Source organism: Eretmochelys imbricata, chromosome 6 (genome assembly GCF_965152235.1).
Source record: "Eretmochelys imbricata isolate rEreImb1 chromosome 6, rEreImb1.hap1, whole genome shotgun sequence".
Lineage (NCBI taxonomy): Eukaryota > Metazoa > Chordata > Testudines > Cheloniidae > Eretmochelys > Eretmochelys imbricata.
Window position 1 is genome coordinate 5,822,283 of NC_135577.1, and position 15,279 is coordinate 5,837,561.

General features: G+C 44.3%; 2 protein-coding genes across 2 annotated transcripts; both read left to right on the plus strand.

The window, feature by feature from the left end:
* Window positions 1-1,042: 1,042 nt before the first annotated feature.
* Window positions 1,043-1,981, plus strand: LOC144266339 (olfactory receptor 5G9-like). The gene has a single exon (XM_077819790.1). It carries the CDS (start codon window positions 1,043-1,045, stop codon window positions 1,979-1,981), a length of 939 nt encoding a protein of 312 aa, XP_077675916.1.
* A 10,771-nt stretch (window positions 1,982-12,752) lies between these two features.
* LOC144266700 (olfactory receptor 5W2-like) lies at window positions 12,753-13,691 on the plus strand. Its single transcript, XM_077820181.1, has one exon. The coding sequence runs from the start codon at window positions 12,753-12,755 to the stop codon at window positions 13,689-13,691; it is 939 nt and encodes a 312-aa protein (XP_077676307.1).
* Window positions 13,692-15,279: the final 1,588 nt, after the last annotated feature.

Below are 15,279 nucleotides of genomic sequence, written 5' to 3' on the forward strand. Positions count from 1 at the left end.
ACAAAAGAAAAAAACCCTTTGTGGATCAGCTCTACACAGTACCCAGCTTGCACTGAAAACAGCAGGATGCAATATACCCCTAACCTCTTACTCTGTAACTCTGGTAGATTTTGCATCATTTAATAACACAGTAAAAAAATGTAGGTCTAATTAATCCTCAGGGCACCAATTAACCGAGGGTAGCTTTGGTTCACTGAATGCATTAATTAGGTGTTGTCTCTCTGAGCTCAGGTATTCCCAGTTCTGGAATCATGTCCCATAGCTTACACATCTGAGTATAAAACTTCACAAATGCCACAAAGAGTCAGTTTCTGTCGATGAGGAAAAATGAAACATCTCTCTCTCTCTTCTCAGCAGGTACGTGCTATTGTCCTGAATTACAGTCACACACACATAGAGACACCACGGGGATCAGCAGATATTAAATTCAGTACCTTCAACTCTTAATGCCTCAGCCCCAACTCCTACCCCTGCAGCTAAAGGAACGACCTCCTTGGTTGGAAAAAAGTAGGCAACTACCTAGTCACTGAAGCCAGGGCTTCCCATGATGTCGCTGGGTTTTCATACAGGCTCCAATAAATGCCAAAAAACTAAATTAGCACAGTGAGTAAATTTACCCCAAACGGACATGCCAAGCCACAGAGCTCCCCTTGCCCAAAGAGGGTCAAAAGATTGACACTCCTTTACTCTCACCCCTTCTTTAGCGATGGAATAATCCTTTCATACTGATTCTCTCACAGCAGAGTCACAAGTCACTACTTGTTGCTCGGATTAGTGAACAGGAGTATTTGTGTGTGGGGGGGGCATGATTAACCTGTGTGTCATTGTGTTTCCACAGAGTGTGCCTTTTATCGAACACCTGGAATGACCAGCTGTGAACATCTGGCTCTGTGGACTAAGCCCTTTCCTGAGTGGGTACTGATGTCCATTGAGAAACTGATCTGCATTCATCTTCACTTTCTTCATTATAGAGAAGGGACAGGTTTTCTGCACCATCCACCTGCCAACATCTCTGTAGCTGCCTGATCACTGTTCAGAGGAGATGGAAGAGGGAAATCACTCAGAGGTGACTGAGTTCATTCTCTCAGGACTGACAGATCATCCGGAGCTGCAGGTCCCCCTTTTTGGAGTGTTTCTACTGATTTATGGTGTCACCCTGGTGGGGAATGGGGGGATGATCTTGTTAATCACAATTGATCCCCGACTCCACACACCCATGTACTTTTTCCTCAGGAATTTGTCTGTCTGTGACCTCTGCATTTCCTTGATAATTTCCCCTCCGATGCTGCTGAATTTCTCTGTCCAGAGGAAAAGCATTTCTTTCACTGCCTGTGCTGTGCAGATGCATCTCTCTTTCTTTTTTGGAGATGTTGAGTGCCTCTTGCTGGCTGTGATGGCGTATGACCGTTATGTGGCCATCTGTAACCCGCTGCTCTATACGGTCACCATGTCTAGGCACCTTTGTAAACAGCTGGTGGCTGGGATATACGCTGTGGGGGTGGTGGATTCAATGATATACATGTGTTGTACATTTCAGCTGTCATTCTGCAGCTCCAACATCATCAATCATTTCTTCTGTGATGTCCTCCCACTGTTGGCGCTCTCCTGTTCTGACACCCACATCAATGAGATTGTGATGTTTGCTTTCATGAGCTGCATTGCAGTGAGCAGCTTTGTGACTGTCCTCCTCTCCTATGTCTATATCATCTCCACCATCCTGCAGATACGCTCTGCTGAGGGCCGGCACAAAGCCTTCTCCACCTGCAGTTTCCACTTGACCTCAGTAGTCCTCTATTTTGGCACCCTCTTCTTCATGTATTTACGTCCCACCTCCAGCTATTCCATGGACACAGACAAAGTGACCTCAGTGTTTTACACGCTGGTGATCCCCATGTTGAATCCCCTCATCTACAGCCTGAGGAACACGGAGGTGAAGGATGCCCTGAGGAAAGCATTAAATAAACTCATAACCAATTCTTGAATCTGTTTCATTCGGTACTGGTTTAGTGGAGGGGAGTGGAATAAGGTGAATTCAGTTCTCAGCCCATTACAAAGTAATTTTTCAGAGCCCGTGGGAGTATTGTTCTTTATTGTACTGTTGTTATTATAATTTTTTTTATATTCCTTCAAGGTTTTTGTATTTTTTGTATTAATTTTTTTTTGTATTCCTTCAAGGTCTGCAGGCCCCAACTGAGATCAGTGGACAAAACATGGGAAGCATCACAGGGCCACAAAGAGAGAGAATGATTTTATAAGCTGGTGGCTGGGGGCATCCACCTTAAGGGTGAAATGTTCAATTTCATGTCTCAGTATATCGGGTGGCAGTTCCAAAGCGGTTTCTGTGACCCAACACGTCACACAGAATTTAGGAATAAAATTAGGAATAAAATTGCAAAAGAGTGTGTGTGTGTGTGTGTGTGTGTGTGTGTGTGTGTGTGTGTGGGCAGAGGGCAGATAGCACAAGAACCCATGGAAGGACGGTTTAGGTTGGACATTAGGAAACAGATCCCAACAGTGAGGGTGGCTGTGCACTGGAATAACTTGCCCATGAAGTTTGTGGAATCTCCACCATTGGAGATTTTTAAGAGCAGGTGAGAGAAACACCTGCCAGGGATGGTCTAGATAATACTCAGTTGTGCTGTGAGTGCAGGGGAGTGGAATAGATGACCTCTCGAGGTCCCTTCCAGTCCTATGGTTCTATGGAAGTACTAGAAGCCCTGCACTGGGAGGAGGGGGGACGCCAGCCAGAGCACTGGGCAGGGCAAGGGACACACAGCTGCCAACACTTGATACTCAGCTGCACTGTACCCCCCGCTACACACAACACACACAGTGTGCACACCAAACACACACACACAGCCTGACACTGAGCTCAATCAGCTGGGAGGGCTGGAATATGTTCAACTTGCAGAACCGAAGGGGATTCTGCTGTCCTGGCTGGGAGATAGGACTAGATTTCCCAACTGGTCTTTTTCATTGACAGCCTTTCGAAGGCCTGATTTAGGCCTAAGAAAATAGATCAAGAGAGCTCCCTGTAGCACAGGAAGGGAAAATTTTTCACACCCTGTGCAAGGCAGTTAGCTTGTGCTGACCCTAAGTGTCATTTTTCCATTGACCTAGCTACTGCGTCTCGGAGACGTGGATTAACTACATCGAAGGAAAAGCCCTTCCGTCACTGTGGAAACCATCTACACTACGGCTCTGCTGCACACCATAGCTGAGTCAATGTAATGGCCTGTGTATAGACATTCCCTGGCTCGATGGGGGAGTTTCCCCCTTCCCATTAAAGAGATTTTTCTCTCCTTTTCCATCATTCTTCTCCCTCCCTTGTAAAGCTCTTTCCTTCTTTTGATGGGTAAATATGTTCAGAAATTTTCTCTCAATCTCTCCTTTCAAAGTTGTTCTACTGTGAATAACTAATTAAATAACCATTAAACAGCTTTATACAGAGTAAAATGGATTTATTTGGGGTTTAGATCCCTTTGGGAGCTGGGTGGCTGCGTGCTGGAGACAGGTATCCTGCTGAGCTGGTTTCAGTCTAGATCTGCAGTTTTGGGGGTGTGGCCCGGAGCCTTGGTCTGTGTTGCAGCAGGCTAGCGTGTCTGGCTCCTCAAGGCAGGGTTCTGGAGGCCCAGGCTGGCAGGGAAAACAGCACATGAGATGACAGGAGGGAGGGAGGGGGGTGGCATGCTTGGAGATCCTATTTTGCAGCAGCTGCAGAGATCTTCAATGATAACCACCAGTGACCAACAGATGAAGTCAAATACAGTCACCTCAGTTTCGTATTATATTCAAAAGGCCTCACGGGAGTGACAGCAACAGAGACCAGCTGATTCTCTGGCCCTCTGTATTCCATTTCCACAAGGAAAGACACAAACAACAATATGAATTGCATGTGCTCTGCATACCCGTTGTCCTGGGAGCAAAGATGCTCCAGGGAGGAAATTTCAAAGTCATCCCAGTAAGCAGCTCCAGAGTATTAAGGGTAACGTTGGTGTGGTTAGCAAACAGGGAAATGATTCAACTCTTGATTTTACAGTTCTGATTTTAGGGTTCTGAGCAGGTACGGCTTCCGTCCTCAACTCATTGTAAGTGAAGGGAGGGAAAACAAAGAGGTACCACCACATGATGAGCAAACAAGTCAGTTTCAGAGCATTTTGGCCTTTAATTGAAATGACATTCATGGGAGGGGAAGGAAGGAACTATCCTGAGAGGATCAATTTCAACTTTTCTGAACATATTTACCTTTCAAAAGAAGGAAAGAGCTTTACCAAGGGAGGGAGAAGAATGATGGAAATTGCTTTAATAGAAAGGGGGAAACTCCCCCATCGATTCAGGGAATGTCTATCCTCAGGCCATTACATTGACTCAGCTATGATGTGCAGCAGCGCCATAGTGTAGATGCTTTCCACATTGACGGAAGGGTTTTTCCATCATTGTAGTTAATCCATGTGTCCGAGAGGCAGTAGCTCAGTCAATGGAAGAATGACACTGAGGGTCAATACAAGCTAACTGCCTTGCACAGGGTGTGAAAAATTTCCCCACCTAGTGCGACGGGGCTCTGTTGATCTAATTTTTAAGCATAAACCAGGCCTCAGAGAAGCTGCTGATCAAAAAGACCAGTTGGGAAATCTAGTCCTATCTCCCTGACAGGTGCTCTTATAAAATCTTCAATGGTTTAGAGTCCACAACCTTCCTGGTCAAGTTATTCCAGTGCTTAGTCACCCTCACTCTTGGGATGGTTTTCCTCATGTCCAACCTTAAACCACCATTGCTGCAATTGAGGTCCATCGGTCCTTGTCCTATCCTTCCCCTAATCCCACCACATTGTTTTGCAATTTTATTCTTAAACTCTGTGTGATGGGTTGCGACTCAAAACCCCTTTGGGACTGCCACCTGATGTGCCTAGACTACCTCTGAGCCTGTTTTGCCTACCATCTTGGGATTCAGTCCCTTATCTTGTTTGAGCCAGGCACAATTCCCGGCTGCAAATACAGTTCCAAGTCTTAACCACGTCCCGCACAAGCTGCAGGTTTAACTGAAAACAGCTTAAGAAGAGCTCCTTTCTCCAGCACTCAGATGTCCAGCTCCCAGTGTGCTCCAAACCCCAATAAATCCATTTGACCCTCTATAACATTCATACTTTGTAAACTCATGAATTGTTCCCCCTCTATGACACTGATAGAGAGATATGCACAGCTGTTTGCCCCTTCCCCTCCCCCCCCCAGGTATTAATACATACTCTGGATTACTTAATTAGTAAAAAGTGTTTTTATGAAATACAAAAGTAGGATTTAGGTGGTTCCAAGCAATAATAGACAGAACAAAGTAAATTACCATACAAAATAAAATAAAACACGTAAGTCTAAGCCTAACACAGTAAAAACTAAATGCAGGTAAATCTCACCAACAGAGACATTCCAATAAGTCTCTTTTACAGACTAGACTTTCTCCTAGTCTAAGTCCAGTAATCACTCACACCCCTCTAGTTACTGTCCTTTGTTCAATTTCTTTCCGGGATCTCCTTGGGGTGGAGAGGCTCTCTCTTGTGCTAGCTGAAGACAAAATGGAGGGGTTTCCCCAGGGGCTTATATAGTCTCTCTCTTGTGGGTGGAAACCCCTTCCCAACTCCTAGGAGAATCCAGCTCCAAGATGGAGTTTTGGAGTCACATGGGCAAGTCACATGTCCATGCATGACTCAGTTCCTTACAGGCCAACCCCGCATTCCCAGGATAGCTCACATGTGGATTGGCATCTCACAATGTTCATTCTTAGGTTAAGTATTTCTTGATTTGGCACTTACTGAGAGTAGTCTTTTCTCAAGAAGCTGACTAACTGCTTCACAGAGGCTACCTAAAATCAAACAAGTACATAGCCAATACTCATAACTTTGAATACAAAATTGATACATGCATACAAAGAGTATGAATATATCTAGTAGATTATAACCTTTGCAGAGATATGTTACATGGCATATTTGGCATAAAACATATTCCAGTTATGTCATATTTACAGTCACAAGCATATTTCTATAAAGCATTATGGGGTGCAACGTCACATTATGTTTCACAGACTATAAGTTATAATAAATAAATAAAATTAACAAAAGAATCAGAAGGGAGCTGTCCTGCTCGGAGATATTTTGTAGCAGCATCTGCAGAGATGCTGCAGAGATCTCTGTTAACCACCAGTTTGCGGAAAATCCTCCTTTTTGCAGCCTGCCCTGACCTTTGTATTTTCAGTGAGGACTGCCCCAGGCACCTCCAAGTCACAGGAGCCCAGAAGGCAGGAGGAGGAGTTGTAAGTTCCTAGAGGAAGTAGGGGCATAGTGTTTCCTGGGCACAGACCTGGAGTGACAGACTTGGGAGTTTCTGAATACAGAGATTGCTGGCTGTTGGTTGTTTCTACTTTTGTTCAGGGAAGGAGGACTTTGCATCCATTCATTGTCACCTCTTCCCCAACGGATTATACAAAAGAATGTAGCTGCCTTGGATCATCAATTTTTCCTCCTAATACAATCAACCCTGCAGTGCCTCACAGGTGGGTACCACTTTGGAGAAGGGGGCACCAACATGCCGTGGAGCACTGATAACACCAGCCAAGCCTGCACACCCATGCGGGATAATTTCTGCTACCATAGTGAAGAAGGGAAGAGTCATCACTGCACCTGCTATGTATCCCCTTGGAGGTAGGTGATGACCACAATGGCCTTGTACATCTGCAGCCGTGGATCAGTGCATGGGCCCATCCCTGTGGGGACCTCACCCTTTCATGTCAATCAAACACTGCTGTCAGTCAGCACCACACCTTTGGTGTTACTGGGATATTTCCTAGGTTGGTGGCTGTGACATACCAGGGTCCAACCCAGACTAATTAGGAGCTGTGTCACACCTGCCTGCAACTTTGCAATGCCTTGCTGAAGTAGCTTCCACCGGGGCCACTCACAAACATCCATCTAGCATGCAAATCATACCCTGAGCATGTGTGTGTAACTGCAGCCTGGCCAGGAATAGTTCCAATACACTCAGGCTCTCACTACCCTTGGTTATACTGCAGGTTGACCCCAACACACTCCCCACTCTTCGATTTTCCTCCTGAAATGTATGTCCTGTGCTGCCCAGCCCTCTCCTGGACAATACAAGCTACATTGTCCATTGTTTCTTTAAAAGCACTAAAATGCCTGCAGCTTAGCTTCTCAGACACTTCTATTTAAACACACTGGATTAGATAAAACAATAAAACAAAATTTGTTGAACACAAAGAGAGATTTAACTGAGTGCAAATAATGAGGCATAGAAGTCAGACATGGTTACAAGAAAAAAAGGCTGGAATGCAACTTCTGCCTATGTTAACAAATGATGTGAAATTTAATGCTAAAATTTCCTCACCACATGCTTTCAGCAGTCTTACTTACCAAACATCTTCAGTCACGATCCATCCCCCAGTCCAATGGCTGCTTCCTTTATCCCTTCAGATGCAGTGAATCAATGGGTAGAGAGAGAGAGAGTACACAGCGCCTTGGGATGTCTCCATCTTCTTTTTAGAATCCTATTCCCCCTTTCAGAAACATTTCCACCTGGTTACCAGAGGACAAAATGTGTATGTAGAAGGATGTTCCCTGCTGCTTTTTTCTCACCTTTTTGGGCTTTGTTTGCTTCCCTTCCTGCTTGGTGAGTAAAGATTGTGATTTTATTGGGACTGTCACCTAATGTGCTGAAATTACCTCTGAGTTCATTTTCCCCTGCCAGCCTGGGCCTCCAGAACCCTGCCTTGTCAAGCCAGACACGCTAGCCAGGTGCAACACAGACTGAGGGTCTGGGCCACACCCAGAAAACTGCAGATCTAAACTGAAACCACCTCAGCAGGATACCTGTCTCCAGCACACAGACACCCAGCTACCAGTGGAATCTAAACCCCAAATAAATCCATTTTACTTTGTATAAAGGTTATACAGGGTAAAATGATAAATGTTTGCCCTCTATATCACTGCAAGAGACATATGCACAGCTGTTTGTCCCCCAAGTAACAATTATTTGCATTGAATTTACAAATATACAAAAGTGATTTTATTAAGTATAAAAGGTAGGATTTAAGCTTCAAGATGGAGCACACTATCTGGTGACATGGTCTTGGGCTGTCCCACAGGTACACAGGAAGGTAAACAGAGCCATTCACAGTTCATTTATTCTGAAGCACCTTTAATGGCCTCCACTTAAAATGTCTACCTCAGTAATACAAGTTTATAGGTTATTCTCCTAACTCCAGATATAGAAATAATCCATGTAAACAAATAGGATGAACACATTTAGTAGATTATAACCTTTATAATGATATGTTACATGGGGCACTTAGCATGAAGCATATTCCAGTTATGTCTTACTCATAAGCATATTTTTTATAAAGCATATGGAGTGCAATGTCACACAGAGCTTTGCCCAGCACTAGACAGAAGGGGGAATTAAACCTGTATCTCCCACCTCACGAGTGAACACCCTAACTCTTGGGCTAAAAATTACAAAGAGAAGGATCACTACCTTCTCCTATGGTGGCTGCGTTGTGACCAGCACCTATATCCTCCCCCTGGGCACTCACAGTGTTCTGGGACAAAGCTATTAGGAGTATTTGTAACACAATTGTGAAGAGGTTCAGGTGAATCCAAACAGTATTGTTTTTGACAATAAATGATTAGTCCAGAAGAAATTCACCCATTTCTAGACACTGTTGTGTCCCAATGCTGGGCAATTACATAAAGAGGCATTTGGAGAGGTGACCAACTTAACAAAAGAAGGAAAGAGCTTTACAAGGGAGGGAGAAGAGTGACATGAAAAGGAGAGAGAAATAGCTTTAAGAGGAAGGGGGGAAACTCCCCCATCAATTCAGGGAATATCGATACTAAGGCTACTACATTAACTCAGCTCTGGTGTGCAGCCGTGCTGCAGCGTAGATGTTTTCCACATTGATGGAAGGGTTTTTCCATCGACGTAGTTAATCCACATCCCCAAGAGGCAGTAGCTAGGTCAATGGAAGAATGACACTGGGGTTCAGTACAAGCTAACTGCCTTGCACAGGGTGTGAAAAGTTTCCCCGCCCTGTGCGACAGAGCTCTGTTGATCTAATTTTTCAGCATAAACCAGGCCTCAGAGAAGCTGCTGATGGAAAAGACCAGTTGGGACATCTAGTCCTATCTCCCTGCCAGGGCAGCAGAATCCCCTTCGGTTCTTTCTGTTCAGGCGAGTTGGAAATAGTCCAGCTGTTCCAGCTTCCCCGTAGAGATTATTCTGCATTCTGACTGAGCTCAGTATCAGGCTGTGTGTGTGTAGCAGGCACTCTGTGTGTGTGTGTGTGTGTGTGTGTGTTTGGTGTGCATCAGGGACGATGTGTGTACATGTGGTGGAGGGTACAGTGGAGCTGAATGTCAAGTGTAGGAAGGTGTGTGTCCCTTGTCCTGCCCAAGGTTCACCTTAAGAAGTGTTCCTGACTCTAACACTAAGATGCTCAGCTCCCAATGGGGTCCAAACCAGAAATAAATCAGTTTTACTCTTTATAAAAATTATACAGTGAAAACTCATAATTTGTTCACCCTCTGTAACACTGATAGACAGTTATGCACTGCTGTATGCTCCCCCAGGTATTAATACATTCTCTGGGTTAATTAATAAGTAAAAAGTGATTTTATTAAATACAGAAAGTAGGATTTAATTGGTTTCAAGTAATAACAGACAGAACAAAGTAAATTACCAAACAAAATAAAACACGCAAGTCTAAGCCTAACACAGTAAAAAATAAATGGAGGTAAATCTCACCCTCAGAGATGTTCCAATAAGCCTCTTTTACTGAATAGAGTTCCTCCTAGTCTGGGTTAAGCAATCACTCACACTCCTGTAGTTACTGTCCTTTGTTCCAGTTTCTTTCAGGGATCTCCTTTGGGAGGAGGGACTATCTTTTGTGCGAGCTGAAGACAAAATTGAGGGGTTTCCTCAGGGGCTTATATAGTCTCTCTTTTGTGGGTGGAAACCCCTACCCTCTCCTATGGAGAATCCAGCTCCAAGATGGAGTTTTAGAGTCACATGGGCAAGTCACCTGTACATGCATGACTCAGTTCCTTCAGGACAAAGCTACATTCCCAGGAAAATTAGCATCTCTCAAAGGTCAGTGTTAGCCTAAGTGTTTCTTGATTGGGCACTTACAGAGAATAGTCTTTTCTCCAGAAGCTGACCAACTGCTTCACTGACGCCACTTAAAATCACACACGTACATAGTAAATAGGATGAATATATCCAGTAGATCATAACCTTTGCAGAGATATGTTACATGGCCTATCTACCATAAAACATATTCCAGTTATGTCATATTTACAGGCATGAGACTATTTCTATAAAGAATTATGCGGTGCAATGTCACACTCTATTTCATGGAGTATAAAGTATAGGAAATAAATAAAATTAACAAAAGAATCAGAAGGGAGCTGGCCTGCTCGGAGATACTTTGTTGCAAAATCTGCAGAGATGCTGCAGAGATCTTGAGTGTTAACCACCAGTTTGGGGAATATCCTCCTTTTTGCAGCCTGCCCTGACCATGGCATTTTCAGTGAGGACTGCCCCAGGCACCTCCAGGTCACAGGAGGCACAGAAACCAGGAGGAGGAGTTATGAGCATGACTCTTAGAGGGGGCATAGTGTTGCCTCGGCACAGACCTGGGGTCACAGACTTTGGATAGAGAGATTGCTGATTGTTTGTTTTTTCTAGTGGTGTTCAGGAAGCAGGACTTTGTGTACATTACTATTTAGATTAACCAGGGAACACATTTCTTTGTTGAAGAGAGACAAGTTTGCCAGCCTCAGTTTGGAACATGTATTAATAAAATGATGCAGTGTAATCTTATAACTTCACATACATTCACAAAAAAATGTATTAATATTTGCGATGAGAGCATGACTATTTCTAGTTGACTCATAGATTTATTTATCATCTTAAACTGAGCTCTGTGTGCAGATAATATGCATAAAGAGGGATAGTTTTGTGAACTGCAGAAGTCTGTAGCATGCTGTGGTTTCCTCTTCAGCTCCTCTGGTCATCATGTGGTCTCCATCAAGCAAAATGAGTGAACCTATCTTTTCTACTTTGGGAAGTAACCTCGCAATGGAAGGACGTAAGATACCATGGTGATTGGCATGCTATAAATAGCGAGATAATCTGGAGTACTCTAACATGTCTTACAGGTTTTACATTCCACCTACTGGGGCCAGAGCAATGAGGTGATTCTGAAACCAGGAATAACTGAGAAGATATCAGCTACAGCCAGAAACAATTACTATGTTTCACCTGTATCTAACTTTCTGATCCTTTGATTCCAAATTTGTTGCTCAGGCTGGTTAAACATTTTTCTTGAGAAGTTTTTTTTTTTTTTAATAGGAAATTGGATTTTCCTTTAACTATTTTTTCCAAAAAAATATCTTTTCCCTGGAAATTATAAGCTTTCCATCAAAACACCAAACTCCTCTCCTCCCTAAACCATGGATGTGGGACTCTGGTGATGTTCCAGTGCACTTCAGCAAGAGGAGAGACCATCATGCATCATGGGGGATGTAGTCCAACCTGGGAACTGGCCCATGGAAGAGATTGGTGGTGTGTGGTATCTGCGGAACTCCCGTGCTACTTCCAAGTCAATGCATTAAGTTTTTAGCTAAAAGATTTTGGTCTACACACACACACAAAAAAACCTCTGTGGATCAGCTCTTCACAGTACACAGCTTGCACTGAAAACAGCAGGATTAAATATACTCCAAACCTCATACTCTGTAACTCTGGCAGAAATTTCATCATTTAATAACACAGTAAGAAAGAGCAGGTCAAATTAATCCCCAGGGCACCAATTACACTGACGGTAGTTTTGGTTCACTGAATGCATTAATTCAGTGTTGTGTCTCTCTGAGCTCAGGTATTCCCAGTTGCTTCAGGAATCATGTCCCATAGATCAAACATCTCAGTATAAAACTTCCCGAATGCTCCAAAGAGGCAGTTTCTGTCGATGAGGAAACACGAACACATCTCTCTCTGTCTTCTCAGCAGGTACGTGCTATTGTCCTGAATTACAGTCACACACACACACACAGAGACACCATGGGGATCAGCAGCTATTGAATTCCAGACCTCCAGCACCAAAAGCCTCAGCCCCAACTCCGACCCCTTCAGCTAAAGGAGTGAACTGCTGGGTTGGAAAAAAAAGGCAATTACCTAGTCACTGAAGCCAGGGTTTCCTATGATGACTCTGGGTTTTCTTACACGCTCCAGTAAATGCCAAACAGCTTAATTAGCACAGTGAGGAGCTTTACCCCAAACCGACATGCCAAGCCATAGTGGTCCCCTTGCCCAAAGAGGGTGGAAAGATTGACACTCCTTTACTCTCAACCCTTCTTTAGCTATGGAATAATCCCTTCAGACTGATTCTCTCCCAGCAGAGTCACAAGTCCCAGTTTTCTGTTCGGAGTAGTGAACAGGAGTGTTTGTGTGTGGGGCATGATTAACCTGCATGTTATTGTGTTTGCACAGTGTCTGAATTTTATCAAACACCTGGAATGACCAGCTGTGAATATCTGGATCTTTGTACAAAGCCCTTTCCAGAGTGGGTCCTGATGTCCATTGAGAAACTTATCTCCATTTATCTTCACTTACTTCATTACAGAGACGGGACAGGTTTTCCGCACCATCCACCTGACCACATCTATGTAGCAGCCTGATCTCTGTTGAAAGGTGATGGAAGAGGGAAATCACTCAGAGGTGACTGAGTTCATTCTCTCAGGACTGACTAATCGTCCGGAGCTTCAGGTCCCCCTGTTTGCGGTGTTCCTACTGATTTATGGTATCACCCTGGTGGGGAATGGGGGGATGATCTTGTTAATCACAATTGATCCCCAGCTCCACACCCCTATGTACTTTTTCCTCAGGAATTTGTCTTTTTGTGACCTCTGCATTTCCTTGATAATTTCCCCTCCAATGCTGCTGAATTTCTTAGCCGACAGGAAAAGCATTTCTTATACATCCTGTGCTGTGCAAATGTCTTTCTCTATCGTTTTTGCAGATGTTGAGTGCCTCTTGCTGACTGTGATGGCATATGACCGTTATGTGGCCATCTGTAACCCGCTGCTCTATACGGTCACCATGTCCAGGCAGCTTTGTAAACAGCTGGTGGCTGGGGTCTACACTGTGGGAGTGGTGGATTCATTGATAATCACATGTTGTATATTTCAGCTGTCATTCTGCAGCTCCAACATCATCAATCATTTCTTCTGTGACGTCCTCCCACTGTTGGTGCTCTCCTGTTCTGACACCCGCATCAATGAGATTGTGATGTTTGCTTCCATGAGCTGCATTCAAGTGATCAGCTTTGTGACTGTCCTCCTCTCCTATGTCTATATCATCTCCACCATCCTGCAGATACGCTCTCCTGAGGGCCGGCACAAACCCTTCTCCACCTGTACTTTCCACTTGAATTCTGTGGTCCTGTATTTTGGCACCCTCTTCTTCATGTATTTACGTCCCACCTCCAGCTATTCCATGGACACAGACAAAGTGACCTCAGTGTTTTACATGCTATTGATCCCCATGTTGAATCCCCTCATCTACAGCCTGAGGAACATGGAGGTGAAGGATGCCCTGAGGAAAGCATTGAATAAACTCCTAACCAATTTTTGAATCTGTTTAGTGGTGGGGAATGGAAATAGGTGAATTCAATTCCCCGCCCATTACAAAGTAATTTCGCAGAGCACGTGGGAGTATTGTTCTTTATTGTATTGTTATTATTATTTTTTTTTCTATTCCTACAAGGTCTGCAGGCCCCAACTGAGATCAGTCGACAAAACATGGGAAGCATGACAGGGCCAGCGAGAGACAATGATTTTATAAGCTGGTGGCTCGGGGCATCCACCTAGAGGGTGAAATGTTCAACTTCACATCTCAGGACATTGGTTGGCAGTTCCAAAGGTGTTTCTGTGACCCAACCAGTTACACAGAGTTTTAGGAATAAAATTAGGAATAAAATTGCAAAAAGTGTGTGTGTGTGTGTGTGGGCTGAGGGAGGATAGCACAAGAACCCATGGACTTCAATTGCAGTAAGGGTAGTTTAGGTTGGACGTTAGGAAACAGATCCCAACAGTGAGGGTGCCTATGCACTGGAATAACTGGCCTTGGAAGTTTGTGGAATCTCCACTTTGGAGATTTTTAAGAGTAGGTTAGAGAAACACCTGTCAGGGATGTTCTAGATAATACTCAGTTCTTCTGTGAGTGCAGGGGACTGGACTAGATGACTTCTCAAGGTCCCTTCCAGTGCTATGATTCTATGATCACACAAGGAGCCCTGCACTGTGAGGAGGGGGGACGCCAGCCAGAGCACTGGGCAGGGCAATAGACACACATCTGCCAACACTTGATATTCAGCTCCACTGTAACCCCCACCACATGCACACACAGAGTGTCTAATGCACACACACAGAGAAGGCGCAGTACACACACACACAATGCCCACTACAACACACACAGAGTGCCCACTACACACAACACACACAGTGCCAACTGCACACCAAACACACACACACACAGCCTGACAGTGAGCTCAATCAGAATGCGGAATAATCTCTGTGGAGAACCTGGGACAGCTGCAATATTTCCAACTCTCCTGAACAAAAAGAACCGAAGTGGATTCTGCTGCCCTGGCAGGGAGATAGGACTAGATTTCCAAACTGGTCTTCTCCATTGACAGCTTTTGTGAGGCCACGTTTAGGCTTAAAAAATAGATCAACAGAGCTCTGTCACACAGGGTGGGGAAACATTTCACACCCTGTGCGAGGCAGTTAGCTTGTACTGACCCTCAGTGTCATTCTTCCATTGACCTAGCTATTGCCCTTTGGGGATGTGGATTAACTACGTCGAAGGAAAAACCCTTCCATCAATGTGGAAATCATCTACACTGTGGTGCTGCTGCACACCATTGCTGAGACAATGTAATGATCTGAGGATAGACTTTCCCTGACTCAATGGGGGAGTTTTCTCCCTTCCCATTAAAGCAATTTTTCTCTCCTTTTCCATCATTCTTCTCCCTCCCTTGTAAAGCTCTTTCCTTCTTTTGATGGGTAAATAGGTTCAGAAATTTTTACTCTCAGCATAATTCCTTCCTTCCCCTCCCATGAATGTCATTTCAATTAAAGGCCAAAATGCTCTGAAACTGACTGGTTTACCCATGACTTGGTGGTACCTCTTTGTTTTTCCTCCCTTTACTTACAATGAG